This window comes from Danaus plexippus, chromosome 8 (genome assembly GCF_018135715.1).
Source record: "Danaus plexippus chromosome 8, MEX_DaPlex, whole genome shotgun sequence".
Classification (NCBI taxonomy): domain Eukaryota; kingdom Metazoa; phylum Arthropoda; class Insecta; order Lepidoptera; family Nymphalidae; genus Danaus; species Danaus plexippus.
In genome coordinates, this window is record NC_083542.1 from 8,967,216 (window position 1) to 8,985,196 (window position 17,981).

The following is a 17,981-nucleotide window of genomic DNA, read 5'->3' on the forward strand; positions in this document are numbered from 1 at the left end:
GAGTACTTTTAAAATTATATCTGATGCGGAAACTTAGACATATTAAAACTATATTATTATTATGACTTAAAATTGCATTAATTAAGTGTTATTGTTTTAATAATTTAATGCTTTAAATATTTTCATAACCAATTAGTGTGAACCTCGTTCACAGTGATCGACCTATTTATTTATTAAGAGGCAGCCCTAGCCACCGAAAGTATTTAATTAACACCACTTCTAGTAATGTAAAACGTAACCCAATAAAACGTGCGTAAAATAATATTGAAGTGAAACTTTTATTATGGTTATTCTTCTATTTTTACTTCTCAAATCTCACTCTCAGATTGACCGTGGTTTATCAACAAACATAATTTCTGATATTATTTAAATTTTTCATCATAATCCCTATCAATGATTTACATGGACCCGTTTGCTTTTTAAATTAATGAAGTACATCTGTAATAGCAATTAATAAATACAAAAACCGTGCAAGTCGATCGAAAGATTATTCGCAATCTTTGTTTGGACAAATTATTAAAAAATCCTTCATTGGTAGTTTATTATTCATATTAAATATAAAATAAAGAAGGTACAACGATATGACTAGTTGCAATTTAATCAGTAAGCATTCGTACATTTGCAGCATAATTAAGATGTTAATTTGTAATTTTATAGGCAAAATTAGAAGCAATTATACAAGATAAACTATCAGAATCAAAACTGACGAATTTACTGTAATAATTTGATCGCCATTTTGGTACAAAAATGACATTTATTCAATTTATTAAGTGTGATAATAATTAATAATCTTAATTAGCATGTATGTATGTATGCTCTGGTCATAGAACAAATATTATCCCCCCTAATTATGTTTCTTGTAACCACAATAACAGACACTGGCACCATTTATATCAACATAGGATCTGTTCAAAACAACTACACTTAATTATTTGCCAGAAGACATTTGTGCAAATTGTGCTTTTAGTGTTGGGATACAATTTAATGGATATTTAAAAATTTTATTCAAATGTGAATTTAATTGTAAAAATATGTGCTTTATTTTATACACTACACTCATCGCTTTTTTTAATGAGTGACTGACAAAATATATGTTTCGTATGAAAATTGTAGTTCAGTAAATGAACATGTCAAATGAACAGGTACGTTTTTTACAAAAAAATATTTTCTATACCTTCACAAAACTTTGGCCCTATTTTAATTTGTATGAAAATCCCACGCGGGTACAAATCTCAATGATTTCTTTTATAAATTGCACAAAATTAAAAACAACGTTTGTGAAAATCATATAATAGTGTAGAGAAATAAAACTAGTATTATATGTATATAAATTTCATTTTATCGATAAACGGAACATCACTAGTTGCATTACAATTTACAATATACGTACAACGTACATATAGTCCTTAACGCGCTAAAGGTGCATTAAAGAGCACGTATCGAGTCCAATGCATTTCAATTCCTTTACCTATTACTGTTTTACTAAAATACATATTCTTTAAAGTGTAAAGATTAAGTTATTATACGAATCGTTATAGCGATTGTGTTTTCTATTCAAAACTAATATTATATTAGTAAATTTTATATCCACGCAATAAACATATCAGTAACCGAAAACGGAATTTTTTTTTTCTTTTATACCAGAAAACATAAATAGGTCTGATATTAAAGATATTCGTGTACAGATTTCATGAAAATAAGCAAATGGACATTTGCAACTAAATGGCAAATTAATCAACAATTAAACAACATTCATTTTATTTTTATCACAGTTACTTTTGTTGATATAATTTTTTTGCTAACCCCATTTTTTTTAAACAAACAATTAAAAGACAAAAGTCAGAATTACATATTGTTTATATAAATGGGGTGAAATGTAAAATTAATTATTTGTAGGTATATATAATCTATTAAAGATTTTAAGTAGCAAGTTTTCATAACTTCATTAATCACTTTTATGACTTACTTACTAATGGTCCGTTCACTTACTCACTTAATCAAATAACTTTATTAACTTAAAGCAGTAATTCTTATGATGAAATCCAAAACTTTAAACACTGAATTTTTAGTCAAACTAAATGTAGGTTTTCAGTTTTATAATAAAATAAACATGTATTTCTGTTTTCTGTAACCTAATATACCTCTCGGATATTTCGCATACACCGTAAAAGCGTAAAGTCAATTTACCGTCAAAAACACCAATCAATGTTTTCATACCTATATGAAAAAAAAACTATTATTCTCTAATATCGATAAGATTTATATAAAACAAATTAATTTTATATCAATATAATATAAATAACAAATTATATTCAAATATTTAATGAAATTTTCTGCAGTGAAAGTCCGGAGTAGTCAATTGGAACACCTCTTTCAATTTGAGTCCCGCGGGTAGTAATTCAATGTATCAGTATCACTGAATAAGGAACTAGAATCTCCTCGGGCCGCTTGTGGTCGGCGTTGAGTTGAGTTAATACTACGAGTTCTCGATTCAATTGATAATTAAGAATTTATATATACGCTTTATATAAAAATGCGTCTTTTATTACTGAATGACTGAAGTTATTTCTAACAAACACACATTCACATTGTATTACACTAGGCTTTGTCAACGCTTTTGCTCCCCTAAATAGCAAAAGTTTTTTCTATTTGATCTATATTCTTAATAAGTGTACAGGTTTGAAATTACTATTAAATCTATGTTTAGATTTATTTATTACATGAAAAAAAAACTCTGTTTGAATATCGATTACACATAATTCATTATATTCAGGAAAAAAACAAGTACCAATTTATTTATTTTTTATAATCTGTAGCCCGTTTTAGTATGCTTATTTGATTGTAACAAAAAATATTTAAACATAATTTGAAGTTATACAAAATGTTATAATTTCATTGATAAATTACAAATAATTTGTAAATGAGTTAGCACGAAAGTTAACAATATCACTGCTGCGTTTCGTTAAATTATTCCTTAAGCCCCAGAAGGATAAACGCTTTTACCGAAAAACGCCTTGCGTTGTCAGGGTGTTCTCCGTCGTCTAATTTATCGATGCACCCTCCTGTGGGTTCGAAAATCCTTTGGGGCGCTTCGGTAACACGGAAAAGCGCTCCTGTGGCATCTATTATAGCAATAATCGTTCAGTTTTAAGTGGATGCTAGCTCACCCTCCTCTGTTCGGTGGATTATATGCTTGATGCTACATTAAATTAATATAATACCTCTAAATGAACTTGCATAGAATATATATTAAACAGTTGCTATCGATATAAATAATTTTATATGACTACTGGAAAACGAGTTGACAATGGTAGTAGACATTTGAATACCACATTTACAGAATTTGCAGAGCAAGGAGCGACCTCATTAGTGGACGTCCCAAGCTCAAATTGAACGTATAAATGCTATTTTAGGTAGAGGTTTCCACCTTTAACCTTTCAGAATAAAGTATTCGTTTTCACTAATTAGATAACTTAAAGATTGAATGTCAAAAATATATAAGCAAATAATGGGGAATACGGGTCAACTTATTAATCTGTCTGATTTTTGGGTCGATACCTAATTATCTTCTGTATTAATAAATATTGGTTGTCATATAGACGGGAGAGGTGTTATTAGAAAATTGAAATAAACATTGATGTGGTCTGGACATTGTTGACTGTGACGAGTATCTTACATTACGAAGTAATTATTGTAATAATTTTTTTCCACGTCTATTTAGTAAAATGTTCTAAATAGTCGTGTTGAAAATCATTATTTACAAAAAAAAAAAAGATATCTCACTCCATAGAAAAACACAAAATTGGTATTGCAATAAGATATCTTATGAAAATATGAGCTCGCTCTCAACTAAAGATGAAGTTACGTGAGTTATATGGTCTTAAGGCTTACGTGACGTATTCGGGATAAGAGCTTTTACACACTGACATCAAGCGAAGAGAATCTCTTTCATATCAAAATTTCGCTACAATGATAGCACAACAACAAAGACGGAAGATAAACAGGATTTTATGTAAAAATGATATGAAAAAAAAACACATCGTAAATAGCGATATTTTTACTTGTTTTTAATAAACTTTTATGGTGTGCTTATAAATTTGCAAGCAACGATGACTTTCAATTAATAGGCAATGACCGTAAATAACATTTTTAATGTTATTGGGCAGTATACGACTGTATTTTTAAATGTTATTTCACATTATTTTAAAGTCAAAACTAATAGTTCCATAAAAAATTGTATACAAAAATTTTTCACGAGAAAGTAATTGAGTAATCCTTTCAAACCCATTAAGTAAATTATATGAATAACGGGATGAAAATACGATTTATCTTTTATAAAAATGACGCCTTAGATAAAGCTAGGCAAATAATATTTTGTACTAAACAGATTTATCTTCAAAGAAACTGTTTCTATGGTTGTTTGATTTCTAAATTTCAAACCGGTTTTTCTCTTCGTATGACGTGACTTAACACGGCGTTGACAAATCGAAGTAATCTTTTCTCCCACACTCTAAATATTTTTATGAGGATTTAGAGCATTAAGTAACAGCGTCGACTCTAATGACGCCAAGGCCTTAGCTTCATATTATTCAGTATGTTTGTGTGGAGTATATACGTATATGTATCCTAACGTGGTATATATACAAATATTGCAACATATAATTTAATATATATATTATTCTCGTTTTATACCAACGCTTGAAAAAAGACATAAAACATCACATTAGTAGGTATTGATTTATTTAATTCATACTATTTACACTATAACAACATTTTCTATAATTAAAAAACCCCATAAATTTCAGTAGAGATATAGAATACACCAGTAGAATTACCTGGATTTGTATATCCACCGATGGTCACTTCGTTACCAGCACATTTTCCTTCCGAAAACAGCTTGTATGAATCGCATTTCCAGGCCAAATACCATCCAGGATGTTGAACTGTTTCTGTCCAATATTTCACACAAGATTTGTGACTGCACTTCGCATCTGAATCCCCTAACGAGAGAAAACTTCCGTCACAGTTGGGCTGAACTTTTCCATTGTTAATGAAGAAGTCTATGTCAGCTAGAACGCTGGTTGTTCCCAAGCCTCCCGCATTACAATGATAAACTTCAACATACTCCGCAACGCCGGATCTTAATTGCTCGTCAATTAATGAATTGGAAAAGCAAGGTCCCGCTGGGTCAATTCCGGTAATTCTCCATATTTTTTCGGCCGTAACCTTGAAGTATTTCGTTCCTGCGTAGCCTAAAATTTGTCCTCCCAAACTGTGACCAATACAGTGAATATTTTTGGACGAAAATCCCACGTTCCTCAATTTAGCTAAAAATTCTCCAACAATTACACCTAAAGGATATGTATAGGTTACGGAACGCTCATAACTTTTTAGTCGTCCCCCTTTAGATGACGTATAAATCGAATGATCTATTACAATGAGATAAATATTTGGTACATCTTTGAAGGCAGCCTTTATAAGCTCTGGAGCGTTCCGATTGATGTGCGACTTATACCCGGGGATGAACACTATAAGCTGTCGCGTAACATCTAAGTTGTAAACATTATTTAGTGTCTCCGCAGCGTAGTTTATTGTATGAGTATAATTGATATTATTTTGAAAGTCATAAAAAAATACTTGTGCATCATCCACTACTAGATCAGTTTGCTTACTCGTATTACGATCACCTGGAAGTTAACAAAATGATATAACATAATCAAACGAAGTTGAACTTACGGTATACCTATTTATAGATTCGCGTCATTGACCGCATGACAACAAAGTGAAATCAACACACGTTCGTATATCATTGAAAGCAAGGTTTCTGTAATGACATCTTGGATAAATGCTATTGCATAAAATGTCAGTATTTTTAATATGTACATGACCTTCTGTCGTCCACACATGTGCATGTCTTCTATAAATATATATAAATAGATAAATGTATGAACGACCACGATAAACTCTTTGAACCTTGTTACAATAATTCATTTACTTTTTAATGTTCATCACAAAATATTTAAACTAGGGAAGTCTTATAACGCAGTCATACTATTTGCATTTATTACTTTTTTTTGTTATTGACCTGACAAAGGAACAATACATTAGCTAAGATAAGATTTTATTTAAACCAAGTTGATAGTATTACTACTTACATGTTATCCAATCAGAATATAGAAAAGTTTTAAAGGGCCCATATTCTGCAACCCAATTAGCATCTGCATTGAAAAACAGAAAAAGAGTTAAAAAACATAATAGGCGAGCCATGATAACGTCAAGTCGTTTCAACGGTCACATGATAACTAAATAAATGTTGCCTCTGCTTGATTTGTTTATTATATTATTTTTGTTTTGTCTCTAATAAAACTATACTGTGTGTTCATATGTGTATTTTTTTTTAATTATTACCTTTATTTTTAAATACACAAACCCATATAAGCAACGCTATCAATTTTCATTATAAAGACAAACAAAGATTACGGATAGACTTTCTCTCCCAAATTGATTTTCTTTAAGAGAATGAAAACAAAGATCACGAAGTCTTAAACAAAAAAGAGACCGAACTTATTTCCCGTTAAAAGGAGGCGTCGGATCCTCAATTATCAGTATCAAAGGATCAAGATAAACGGCGGAGGTGTGAGGGCGTGAAGTCAATTAAAAACTTTTATCGGCTCCGCGATTAAGCCAGTTAATTACTAGTTACGGGAGCTCATTGCATTTTTATTCTTGTTACGCTCCTCCAGCCGGAAATGAAGGAACCGGAGAGTAAAAACAAGATGGCCGTTACGTCGCAATGAATTCATTTTACCATTTTATTATATACAATAACGTATATAATTATAAATATTAAGCAAGTGATTATTTTGAAACAATGTAAGTATAGTTTTATTTATGATTTCAACTTAATTACATAATGAAAAAACCTACACATGCAAATTTCTCATTGTATATTCATCAACATCAAAAAAAATTGGGCTGGTGATATTATATAACAACGTTTTCATAAACAAAGACCAAATAAGTGGAAACAGATGAATTCTCTGACGTATTTCTTTTACGTTTCCAGTTCTTTAATGATAAAAACGTCATGAATATAAGACAAATATCAACATTTGCATCAAGTTACATCCATTACGGGGTAATATTCTGGTACACTTAATTTCCGTTCTCTGTAATATTCGTGCAAAATCTTTTGTACGCGCCTCAACATTAATCTTTGTGGAATGCGAGACATTCGAGCTTTCCTTTCCCATTTGTTTGGGAAGTACTGTGAGAATATGATGTTTTTAAAATTGAGTTTTTATGTTTACGAATGGTGTAATATTACAGAAGCATATTAGCGATATATTTTGCACCTCCCTGTTTTAAACATGAATACTAATAATAAATAAATAATAAATTTTTCGTATCAAATGGTCATAAAATGTTGGTACACAAAATTTCATTAGGTAACCTCGAAACAAACACGTTGTTCCCTTTTTTAACCGAATTGTTGAAGCCAAAAGGTAATGGTTTTAAGCTCTGTATGTGAACATTTTAAAATGTCTCCTTTTAACTTGTCAGCGGGTTAAGTGATATAAAAAAAATGTTAATATATTTGTCTTGGTTATTAACGCTACCCAGTTAGTTAGGTTATTAAACTAAACATTAAAAATTACGTAACTTTAGAGATTTTTTAGAGCATCAAAAATGCTATTCTCTATTGAACAATTTTTAGCTGGCTAGATAGTGTATAGCACCACGCACCCAGCCAACCCAAGTAAGATGTGATTATCTGACACATACATAAATATAACTTTAATTAGTATGAGTGAAGCTAAAAGTCCCTTCCGTCTAATACAGACATCATATAGAAAAACGTTCCTCTTGCGTACCTAGCCACATAAAAAACTTAAGACACATTTAAAAAACATGCGTTCAAGTATTTTGGTCTTTTTACAAATCTAGATGTATTGAATTATTACTTTGTTAGTTTAAATATTTTTAATACAAATAACGATTACGTATTTATGCTCGGCTATAATGTAATTCAGATTTAAAATCACCAATAAATTGACGTTTAAACTGATCTGCCAATGAAAAACCAATCTATTAATAGCTGCTAAGATATTTTAAAGAAAATCAAGTCATTTTAAGGAAACCTAGACCATAGCGAAAAAAGACAGACATGCAAAAAATATAGTATTTGAGAGTAAGTATATACGGAATTATGTATCGTAATTCAAAACAGACAATCAATTATAGTGTGTATGCCTTTAAGAGTATTAAAAATAAAAAATCATAATTAAAAAAACTAAGATAACATATATAGACGTATCTACATAGGAATTTATCTTTTTGCAAAATGGGAAACACAAACACACAAATATATTTGTATAAAAATATAGTTGTGTGTGTGGGTGTGTATGTGTGTTTGTGTGGGTTTGTGTGTGTGTGTGTGCGCGTGTGTGTGTGTGTGTGTGTGTATGTGAGGTGGAACAAAAAAAATTGATATACAAGATAACATTTTTTGTATACAAATAAATATATCCAATTTGATTTATTACATTCTAAGAATAAATTAAATATTCCTTTTCAACTTTGGCGTAAGGAAGTTCCCCGGAACATTAGTCACAATTTCCACAAGTAATAAAAAGGCTATTTAGACAAACTTTATGCGTCTAAGATGTCCACAAAATGTACTATATAATCTTTTAAGCCTTGTTTCATGTAGAACATAATTTTATTTGTTACAGTTTAAAGAATTATCTATACATATTATAAAATAAAGTACCCCGCCGCGTCTGTCTGTCTGTTCGCAATAAACAGAAAAACTACTGCACCAATTGTCAAGCGGTTTTCACCACTCGATAGCGTGATTGTTTTTAATTATTAACGATATTTGTTGAAGATGTCGGGAAAAAATGAGCCGTCTGTCAGCTCTTAACGAAAACGCTGCCAAAACCCTTTGAAATATAACAAAACAATGTATTTTATATAAGTCTACAGAAAAGTCCTCGATGGCATATGTCTATACCTTAAGGATAACATACTATATTCATTTTACAACTTTTAAAAACTGGCATCCCTAAAGCGTTTATTGGAAAGCTATTTATATAAATACAGTACTAAGATCATTTAAATCCGGCGAACCATTTGAAAGTTATCATAATATAAGTTTAATAATTTTCAAAATAAAATAGGTTAATTTATATTTTTGTAAAGAGCCCGTGCGAAGCAGGGGCTGGTACCTTGTTTATTCTAGTAACCTTTTGTTGTTTATTTAAACAACGCTACTGATTTCTGGTTCAATATTCTTAACTACCTGATGAATATTACGTAAGTAGTCCGCCTCTATGAGAGCGCATTGTACTAAAATTGGATCTCATTGCTCAGTAGAATTACATAATGAGGGAGGTGTTGAGATCTTCACAGGTTCTTTTAGGCCTCCTGGGTAAATGTCCCAGCTGGAAAACAAACCTCTTGTCGAGGTCAAGGTGACATTTTGGGTTTCACGGATTCCCTGTACCCTCACTCCTAAAGCGAAATCAGAGTGAACCCTACTTCACCTGTAAAAAATTTCTTCTTCACAAGCGTGTAAATATATGATTACTACTAATTACTACCTCTTAAAACATTGGACATGTTCTTTTTAACTTTAACAATCACTACGTCAAATTAATTATTAACGAAAATGGGGATGTTATTGTTAGGTAATTGTAATGGTATCAAACAAATATTTTTTAATTTCACTTCAGTATATAATCGCTTTACAATCTGTTTTTTAACTCATATCACTTAGTTTTATTGAGATATATTCGAAATTTTAAAAACCATAGACCATTTTATACTTATCCTGATACTACAATTATTCATAAAGAATTACCACAAATTTTCATGTTCAAGGTAAATATAGACTAACCCCAGTTGTACGCCCATAAATATACATACATTGATACTATAAAGTGTTGTATAAAAAAACTAGAAGCCATCTGCATTTAGTTACACGATGCGAACTCGGGTTAAGGGTACTGTTAAACTGATATTTTAATATTGTAATAATGTCTTCACAATTTTTTACTAATAAATAGATGATGTGACAGTTATTTCTAAAAATAAATTATACGCTGCCCAAACGCCATTTAAAAAGTCATTAATTGTATGTGCATTTACTTGAAAGCTATCAATTTATAATAAATAAAGCTGATAAAATTAGTTTAGTCTTTTCCCTTATTTACAACTGCTATAATTTATATTAGTAATAATTTATAAGACACTAATTATTAATTAAAATTAAATTAAACGAAAATATTTTAATGACATTTTCAATTTATTTGGAAAATCCAATTTCATTTGGCATATATTTTTAATCAAACTGTCAAGTGTCAAAAACACGGTTTTGGATAATAAGAATCGTATTTAAAAATAATAATAATTAAAATACTTGAAGGGTTTATTAGAATATTTTAATTAATATTTAAATGTATGGGGTTCATATAAATATATATTTTGATTTTTAATGATGAAGAAGATAAAAACGAACAAGGGTATGAAAAATGGTATTCGGTGGGTAAATTTTGACTTAGTAGTTCAGTGATTCAGTACCTATCTATTTAAATTTTCTAGTATCTTAGTGACCGATAATTTTATTGGAAATTTATTTTTTTATCTGTAAATTTATGGAATAAAACTATATATGCATACAACGGATCTAAATATGTGAGTATGTTTAAAAATATACAATAATAAACTTGAAAAATCAGTGGCATGCGATCTACAGATTAGAATAAGCACTGCATATCTTACTAATAAAACAGATAAACTGAAATTGTTACGTTTTTTTCTTTATTATTACTGTTTTTTTCTTAATTTTGTATAATTGGCAACAGCGTCATCTATCGAATATATACAGAAATATTTGTCAAACCCGTCGCAGCTAGCGCCGCCCTCCGGAAAATGTAACTTTAAACAAAACTCCTAGGTTTAGGATTATCTCTGATACAAATACGTTAGGCCAAACCTTGTGATGTATACAGAAAAAATGTTTCTTTTTCCTCTTTTTCCTTTTTTTAGCGCAAAGGAATTAATTAATTAAATATCCAATTGGTTACTTTTTTAACGATACATGCAAAATCAGTGCTGTAAATTATGTAACTAGTCTTTTTTTTACACGGTCATATATTCCGCATACCATAGCCAGTGTCAGTGCACTGCTCTGTGAAACATTATACATAAAAAGCTACTATAATATTAAGAGTCCGATATAAATAATACTTCTTAACTATAGGATTATATGATACTGATGTATATTCTATTGTTATGCTGAAGTTGAAATAGGTACTTTCAAACACACTCATCCAATTCACCATTTATAACCTTTTTAAAAGGAATTCCCTTCACTAATACAAGATCTGTATATAAAAAAATATTAGTACCAATGATATACCTATAGCAAAAAACAAGATGTTGCATTATTTATTCTGATTATAATGTTCTGATATAAAATAACAAGACCAAAAAAGGGAATGATTTTATTATGAATAAAAAAAAATACTATGAAATTATATTATATATAAGGTTAACGAGTGGCTGTCATCCCCGGTGTGACCCCGGCCTGCATGTCCGTCCTGATAGCAGCTACGTCGTGTACCTCCGTAACTTTCCTCAACAATGGCGTCACCAGGGAGCCGAGCCACTCCTGAGCACTCCTCTCCCCCGTATATAAAGGAAATTGAGTTAGAAGTTCGCTATGTATCGCCTTTATATCCGCTATTATTCTGAAAAAAATAATATTATATTCATTTGGAATAAGATTTTCATTTGTATAATTTTGTAATCACGTGTCACACCATTTCGGTTCTATGTTGTCTAAAATGCATTGTTAATGAGATTATAAATATATAAAATACAGTTAAAGTTCAAAATAAACTAATATAATCATTAGGTTGTGGCAATTGTTGTAACGTACTGCGTCATAGTAGCCACGATGCCACGTAGTTGTATGGGGCTGGTGTACGCGTGCTGCAGCTGCCAAGGGTTCAGCCACGTGGGAACGCTAGAATATGTAGACATATATATGTGTGTTAAGTTGGCTTGTGTATGCTTCAAAAACTCAAAATGTTTTCCAAGGATTCAGCTGAAATTTTGACACGATATAAAGCACGCTTCAAGGACTGTTTTTATCTATTTTTCAGGATACTAACAGACCCTAAGAGCCCCAATTAATCGGCCCAAACTCTGGAACGACACACGACTCAGTTTAAAAAATTAATGAACAACATAGTGGAAGCAAAGATTTTAACGGGCGCTGTCAAAGGTGAAGATGTCCTCGTTCCCCGACTTCTCGCGATCCCAACTCGATTGCCGTTCGCAGGCACAATTAACAAAGCTCGAGCTCAACCTTTAGAACCGCGTGGTCTGATGAGGACGCGGATTGCTGTTCACATGGACGATTGTATGTTGCGTGTTCCCGTGTTGGGAAACCAGATAGCCCCTATATGTACACAAACAACGGGAAAACAAAATACATGTGTACCCACAAGCATTGAAAAAATAAACTTCAACAAAACGTACGCTATCGTTTGCTGTTCATTTCTACCCTAGCAACCACAGCGACGGGTGCGCTGCTGGTTATAAGTAATTATAAAGCGTTCATTTAAAGATGTCTAAGTAACGTTAGGATACGCGATGATTACTTCCTTTCTTTTTCAAGACTTATGATATATAAAAAGAGTGAGCATATTTTAGCTCAAAAAATTTTGGGGACTCGTTTTATTCCTAAATTCTTCGGACGAAAAAGCAAATATGCAACATTTTCGACAAAATTGCCCTTAAAATTAGGCCTATTAACTTGAGTACCTTTCTGTCTAGAGCTTTATATGCTTATTTCTTGAGGCTTCACCAACAACTTATTCAATTTGAGTTACTCATTACAATCATAAAGTTAACTGCTGAGTCATGTTTTCAGGCCATCCTCATTTACGCAGAAATATCAAGAGGCTCTGCTGTAGTCAAATAGTAGAAAACATAATTCAGAATCATTGACCCAAAGAGCAAACGAAGCGAACTGAATAGACCGGTATGCAACTCAGTACTTTTAATACGATATCGGCGTAACAACGTAATAGGCAAGGTTTGACCGCAAGGAGAAATAGGTTTTAAGGTTTTTCACCCAAAAAGGTGAAAAGTCCCACCCACTGAAGTCCCAAAATTCTCTGGAAAGCCTCGGAAATCAGTTAAAGGTGAAACGTATGGGGGTGGTACAAGCTAACAAGCATAGTTTTGGGCCCATAAAAAATACAAAGCTATACTAGCTTCTGAAACAGCGAATAAAATACACATCGGGACTGGGACAAAAACACAGACTTGTACTCACACCGAACGGGTCTTACAGTGAACTCTCAGTTTTATTATTGAAAGAGTTTAATCAGGCCAGGTATAACATTGCGAGGACCAAGAGCAGTCTAAGCGTATTTAAGTTTGGTAAAAATTATCGAGGTGTTACAAAATTTGGACAAAGTCGCGAGCAACCGCTAACATATAACATTTTACGCTATATTTATTTGATATACATACAGCTCTCTGTACATGACGTTATGCGCGCGTTCTCTCAACGAAGCGAAGTTTCGTATGCTGAGTGCGAGTTCTACTCCCGGCCACTCCTCCAGCGGCAACGACTCCGAGTTGTCTGAAACTATTAATATTTTGTAGATAAACAAACATATTCCTGCTCATGATTGGTATTTTAGTGTAAAATTTTAAAATAGATATTTACTAAACTTAGAATACTATAAAAATGTGTTTAATTACAATCCGACATGCCACCGACAAACGGAACAATGTCCACTGATATACCCAAAAATGTGTTGATTAGCAACAATTTTTGATATACAGCCACATATGTATCAGTAATATGGTTTGCTAATATATTATTACAGGCGCAGAGGTATATAAAAAGGAAAATTATATAAAAATGTCCCTACAGAGCTTAAAAAATCAATAAACACATCCCACAGATGGCAGCACAAAAATAAATATATTAACATGATACCAACCAAAACATTCGTCCATAGTCATCCACATCTTCAGACAGATAGACAAACTTGGCAAAGATGGCGGCAACAGTTCACATAGAGTGGCGTAATGATCGAACCTTAACATAACAAAAATATTTTACTTATTAAATATAATTAATGAGATTTATTAAATTTATTAAAATATAAAATTATTTAAAGAAAACCAAGATGAAACCATTGAAGAAGATAACAAGTATTCTAATATTTTCATATGAAATAAAATTAATTCCCAACAACCCGCGCTTCGTTATAAACGTTTGCGGGCGCAATATAAACTGTGCCATCGTGTCAACAATAAATAACGTTTGATGATAAAACCAATTTTCTTCTTGTAACTATGAAACCCTTAGCTTATATGCAAACAGAGACGTTACATTCAAAAAATCACTGAACCGATTTCGGTGAAACTAATATATAATAATACAGTTATATACCGGAACAACAGACAAATAGACCTTAGTTTTGGTCAGTGTAAAAAGCATTATTAAGACATAGCTTTAAAAATTGTAAGTTATTAGTCACCTCGACCAACCAGTAAGGACGACCCCAACAAAGTTAACAGCCGAGGAATACTCTTTGACTGTCTTCAACCAGGCCTGTTGGTTGCTGGCGTAACGGGATACCACCGGCCAGATCTAGAAAAAATATTAACCAAATTAATCATGCCAGTGTTTTAATTACTGAATTACACTGGCATGATTACGTCGGTTAATGAGTTGTCAGTTGAGGTAATTGTGATCGGGACAGGTATAAGACAGGCCGGATGGAGATATAAATTAGTGAGAATGGAAACAGACAGGTATTTTGCCTATGTTATTTATAAAAACATATAAAATTATAAATTTAAATCCCCAATAAATTAAGATATTTGTACGAAATTAATTATAAAAGTATATATATTATATGGAGATAAAGTTTTACATTATATGGTACAAACAATTGTTTTTTATATATATGGACTTCAGTATTCTTAATCGATAAACACTTTTTAATGTTAGCATCATAATAAACTTAAAGCTAAAATAAATAAGGTGGATCTGATTTCTTATGAAATAATTAAAAACAATCAGATTTTACAATCTGTAACATACTAATTGTTATATGTAATAATATATATATACAACCTCACAACTTCCGCTGGCTCCTTTGTAAGCTGAAGCAGCCCATACATTTGGGAACACCTGACTGTAACATGTCCATAATTGCACTTCAACATGGAACAAATGCAGCGGACTGTAGTTCCACACCACTGGCTGTACTAACTCACCCAGGCTGTAATCTGAAATCCCATACGAATTATCCTAAATAAACACATATCATTCTTGCCTTTAATTCTAACAATATTAAATCATTTTATTGTATAACACATGATCATTACAAACTTTTCAATACATCTACACTTATAGACCGCAGCATGTCATCCCACATGAGAACAATCAAATCCGGTCTCAACTGCTTTATAAATAAGGCTAAATCTCGTATGTGTTCTAAATAAATTGAGTGTAATTTGTGTTCGTTCGTTGATGCTTTATATTTACAAAGTTCACATTCCCCTCTGTGCCAAACCTGGAATTACAAAAAATATATAATTTAAACAGAAAATTACTCTATAAACAAGAAATTAATATCATAAAATTTTAATTTATAAATAGATTGCTGTACTGAGTACCTATTAATACTTAGTACAGCGATCCATTTATGCTTTCTAGTATTTAATTACACTCATTAAAACAGTTTTTCTGTATACACATGTAGCAAGTGCATTATTCTGTTAACAAAAATTAAACTTAAAATTGAGTAAAAAATTAATATTAAAGCTTCTTGAACACTTGACCTTGGGCCATATATTAAAAAATCTAGTAGTTTATATGTTAGCTTGGAAAAAACACTTATATTAATACGATATTTAAAACTACCTGGTTTTTATATGTAATACAAGAAATACAAAGTTAGAAGTAATATTATGTTCTTTAAATTACCTCATCTGCCCCAATGTGTATATATCTAGCATCCGGCTGTACCTCCAAAACCTGCCTCAACATCTCTCTCACTAGTAATTGAGAACGGTGCTGTGATGGACACAAAACAGCTGGAGAATATGGCAATTCCCTGAGATCTTGGAACAAAGGGTGCTTCAGGACAAACTCCATGTGTCCAATAGTTTGAATTAGTTGAATCTTGAACATATATTTTATTATTTTTGTTATTTATTGAGTAAATTCATACATAAATACAGAGGAATGTGTAATTTCAAATGAACTATAAATTTTAGTGAGTATCATGACATAACTTAATCAAAAATTATAAACACACTGCAAAATAGTTGAGCCTTTTACTTAATATACTCACGACTTCAAGTCCACAGTTCCTAGCTAACTGTAGTATTTGTCGCACTTCATCCATAGAATACATGCCATCACCACCACAACCAAGGACACTGCCAATATCTACCAGCTCTCCACTATATGGGAATGTGTCCTCCCACTCCAATAAAACACCAGTAGCGCCCCATTTCTTTATTATCTTGAAGATCTAAAATATTAAGAAATGTAGTGTCATATGAATGTAGGGAGAATTTGATAAATTATGATTTATTTTGGTAAACATTATTTGTAATTACAATCACCTTTTCTAAATAGCATAGTTTAGGGGGAGCACCTTTTAAATCGAAATGAACAATCCTGCTGGCGAAATATGTTTTAATATTAGGCAAAGAAGACAATCAAATCTCATAAACAATGAACAAAACATACTTCTGCATGTTAGCATTAATAATCTCAATTTCCAAATGTTAAACTTCTACAATCAAATAGAAATAAAGATGAATTTATTTAGCATACAGTATAAGCGGTACTGTCTGATACTGCGGATATATTTAAAAATTTTATTATAAGTATGCGGAACTTTTAAGATTTTTTTTTAGTTACTAATCACGCAGGCAGACCTAACAACTATTCATACTATTAATATTTGATAACAAATCCATCATTGTAGAAACATCAATTGTTGTTTTTCATACATTTTCTATTGCATATCATGAAACAAACAGCAATGATTAAGGAATCATTGTGTATTGTAAACTAGCACTTGACAAGTCAGTCATTGACAACTGACAGTTAGTGAGGATTGGAAACAAGGTAATAAGCCTTTTTTTATTTCTCAACTCTGGTGTCAAGCTGTGTACGTTTGTAACACTGAAAATTTTGAGAGCGGGTCCAGTTAGAAACTTTGTTAGTGAAAACTAGTAGTGAATTTCAATTTTAGATTTATTTGGTAACCTAATGTGGTATAGTATATTGCATTAATTTGTCATTTGTTTTTGTGATAACGCGAGAAAATTTGCGGTCAATAATTTATTGTGACTTTTGTTATGGGCTTACTCAACAACAAAGCCATGATAGGCTGCGTTTTGCATTTCCTAATAAAGAACCATCTCGTGCCACTATTTACATACAATTAGTTTAACGAGTTTAAGCATGGACGTAGAAATCTGAATGATGTTCCGCGTGACGGACGTCTTTTAACAGCAACTACTGAAAATAACTGAAGATAAGAGAGTGACCTATCAGCATATACGGGCTAGCCTAGGCATTAGTATGAGTCAAATTCAAAAAATATTACACAAACATTTAGGCGTCCGGAAGCTTGGTACTACGTTGATTCCCTATACTTTAACCGACGACCAAAAACACGTTCGCATGGACTGGTGTCGCTAAATGTTAGATAAGTTCAACGGCGGTGACTTAAATGCTGTATTTGATATCGTCACAGGTGATTGAAGCTGAATATATTGCTATGAATCCGAAACCAAAAGACTATCAGCTCAGTGGGTGTTTCCTTTCAAGGATCAGCCAAATAAAATAAAGACAGAGAGAAGAAGTCAGCGAAAAAAAATGATTGCCTCATTCTTGGGTAAAAAAGTTCATT

The 17,981-nt window shown here is 31.6% G+C and overlaps 2 protein-coding genes across 4 annotated transcripts; both read right to left on the reverse strand.

Moving 5' to 3' along the window:
• Positions 1–4,723: 4,723 nt before the first annotated feature.
• On the reverse strand, positions 4,724–6,292 carry LOC116773070 (phospholipase A1-like). 2 transcript variants are annotated; one of them, XM_032665448.2, is made up of 3 exons: positions 6,156–6,290; positions 5,798–6,085; positions 4,724–5,687 (listed from the first exon to the last, which is right to left on the reverse strand). In XM_032665448.2, exons 2-3 carry the CDS (start codon positions 5,910–5,912, stop codon positions 4,783–4,785), a joined length of 1,020 nt encoding a protein of 339 aa, XP_032521339.2. In that variant the 5' UTR covers positions 5,913–6,085; positions 6,156–6,290; the 3' UTR covers positions 4,724–4,782. The 2 variants fall into 2 exon arrangements, with proteins under 2 accessions (XP_032521339.2, XP_032521349.2); XM_032665458.2 differs by lacking the exon at positions 5,798–6,085 and having other exon boundaries at positions 6,156–6,292.
• A 5,205-nt stretch (positions 6,293–11,497) lies between these two features.
• On the reverse strand, positions 11,498–17,154 carry LOC116773053 (hexosaminidase D-like). 2 transcript variants are annotated; one of them, XM_032665437.2, is made up of 11 exons: positions 16,808–17,154; positions 16,681–16,735; positions 16,404–16,586; positions 16,034–16,231; positions 15,437–15,620; positions 15,179–15,333; positions 14,577–14,689; positions 14,034–14,131; positions 13,555–13,672; positions 11,948–12,034; positions 11,498–11,756 (listed from the first exon to the last, which is right to left on the reverse strand). In XM_032665437.2, exons 1-11 carry the CDS (start codon positions 16,813–16,815, stop codon positions 11,558–11,560), a joined length of 1,398 nt encoding a protein of 465 aa, XP_032521328.2. In that variant the 5' UTR covers positions 16,816–17,154; the 3' UTR covers positions 11,498–11,557. The 2 variants fall into 2 exon arrangements, with proteins under 2 accessions (XP_032521328.2, XP_032521320.2); XM_032665429.2 differs by having other exon boundaries at positions 16,681–16,738.
• Between the last annotated feature and the right edge of the window lie 827 nt (positions 17,155–17,981).

What these genes read in the sequence shown, in the direction of transcription:
- LOC116773053 (XM_032665429.2), bottom strand. An exon ending in GGAACTGTGGACTTGAAGTC is followed by an intron (nt 16,232 to 16,403) that starts GTGAGTATATTA and finishes TATATGTTCAAG; the next exon opens with ATTCAACTAATTCAAACTAT. An exon ending in AACGTCATGTACAGAGAGCT is followed by an intron (nt 12,035 to 13,554) that starts GTATGTATATCA and finishes TACATATTCTAG; the next exon opens with CGTTCCCACGTGGCTGAACC.
- LOC116773070 (XM_032665448.2), bottom strand. Translation starts at nt 5,912, where the DNA reads ATGCACATGTGTGGACGACAGAAGGTCATGTACATATTAAAAATACTG. An exon ending in GCTTTCAATGATATACGAAC is followed by an intron (nt 5,688 to 5,797) that starts GTGTGTTGATTT and finishes GTTAACTTCCAG; the next exon opens with GTGATCGTAATACGAGTAAG.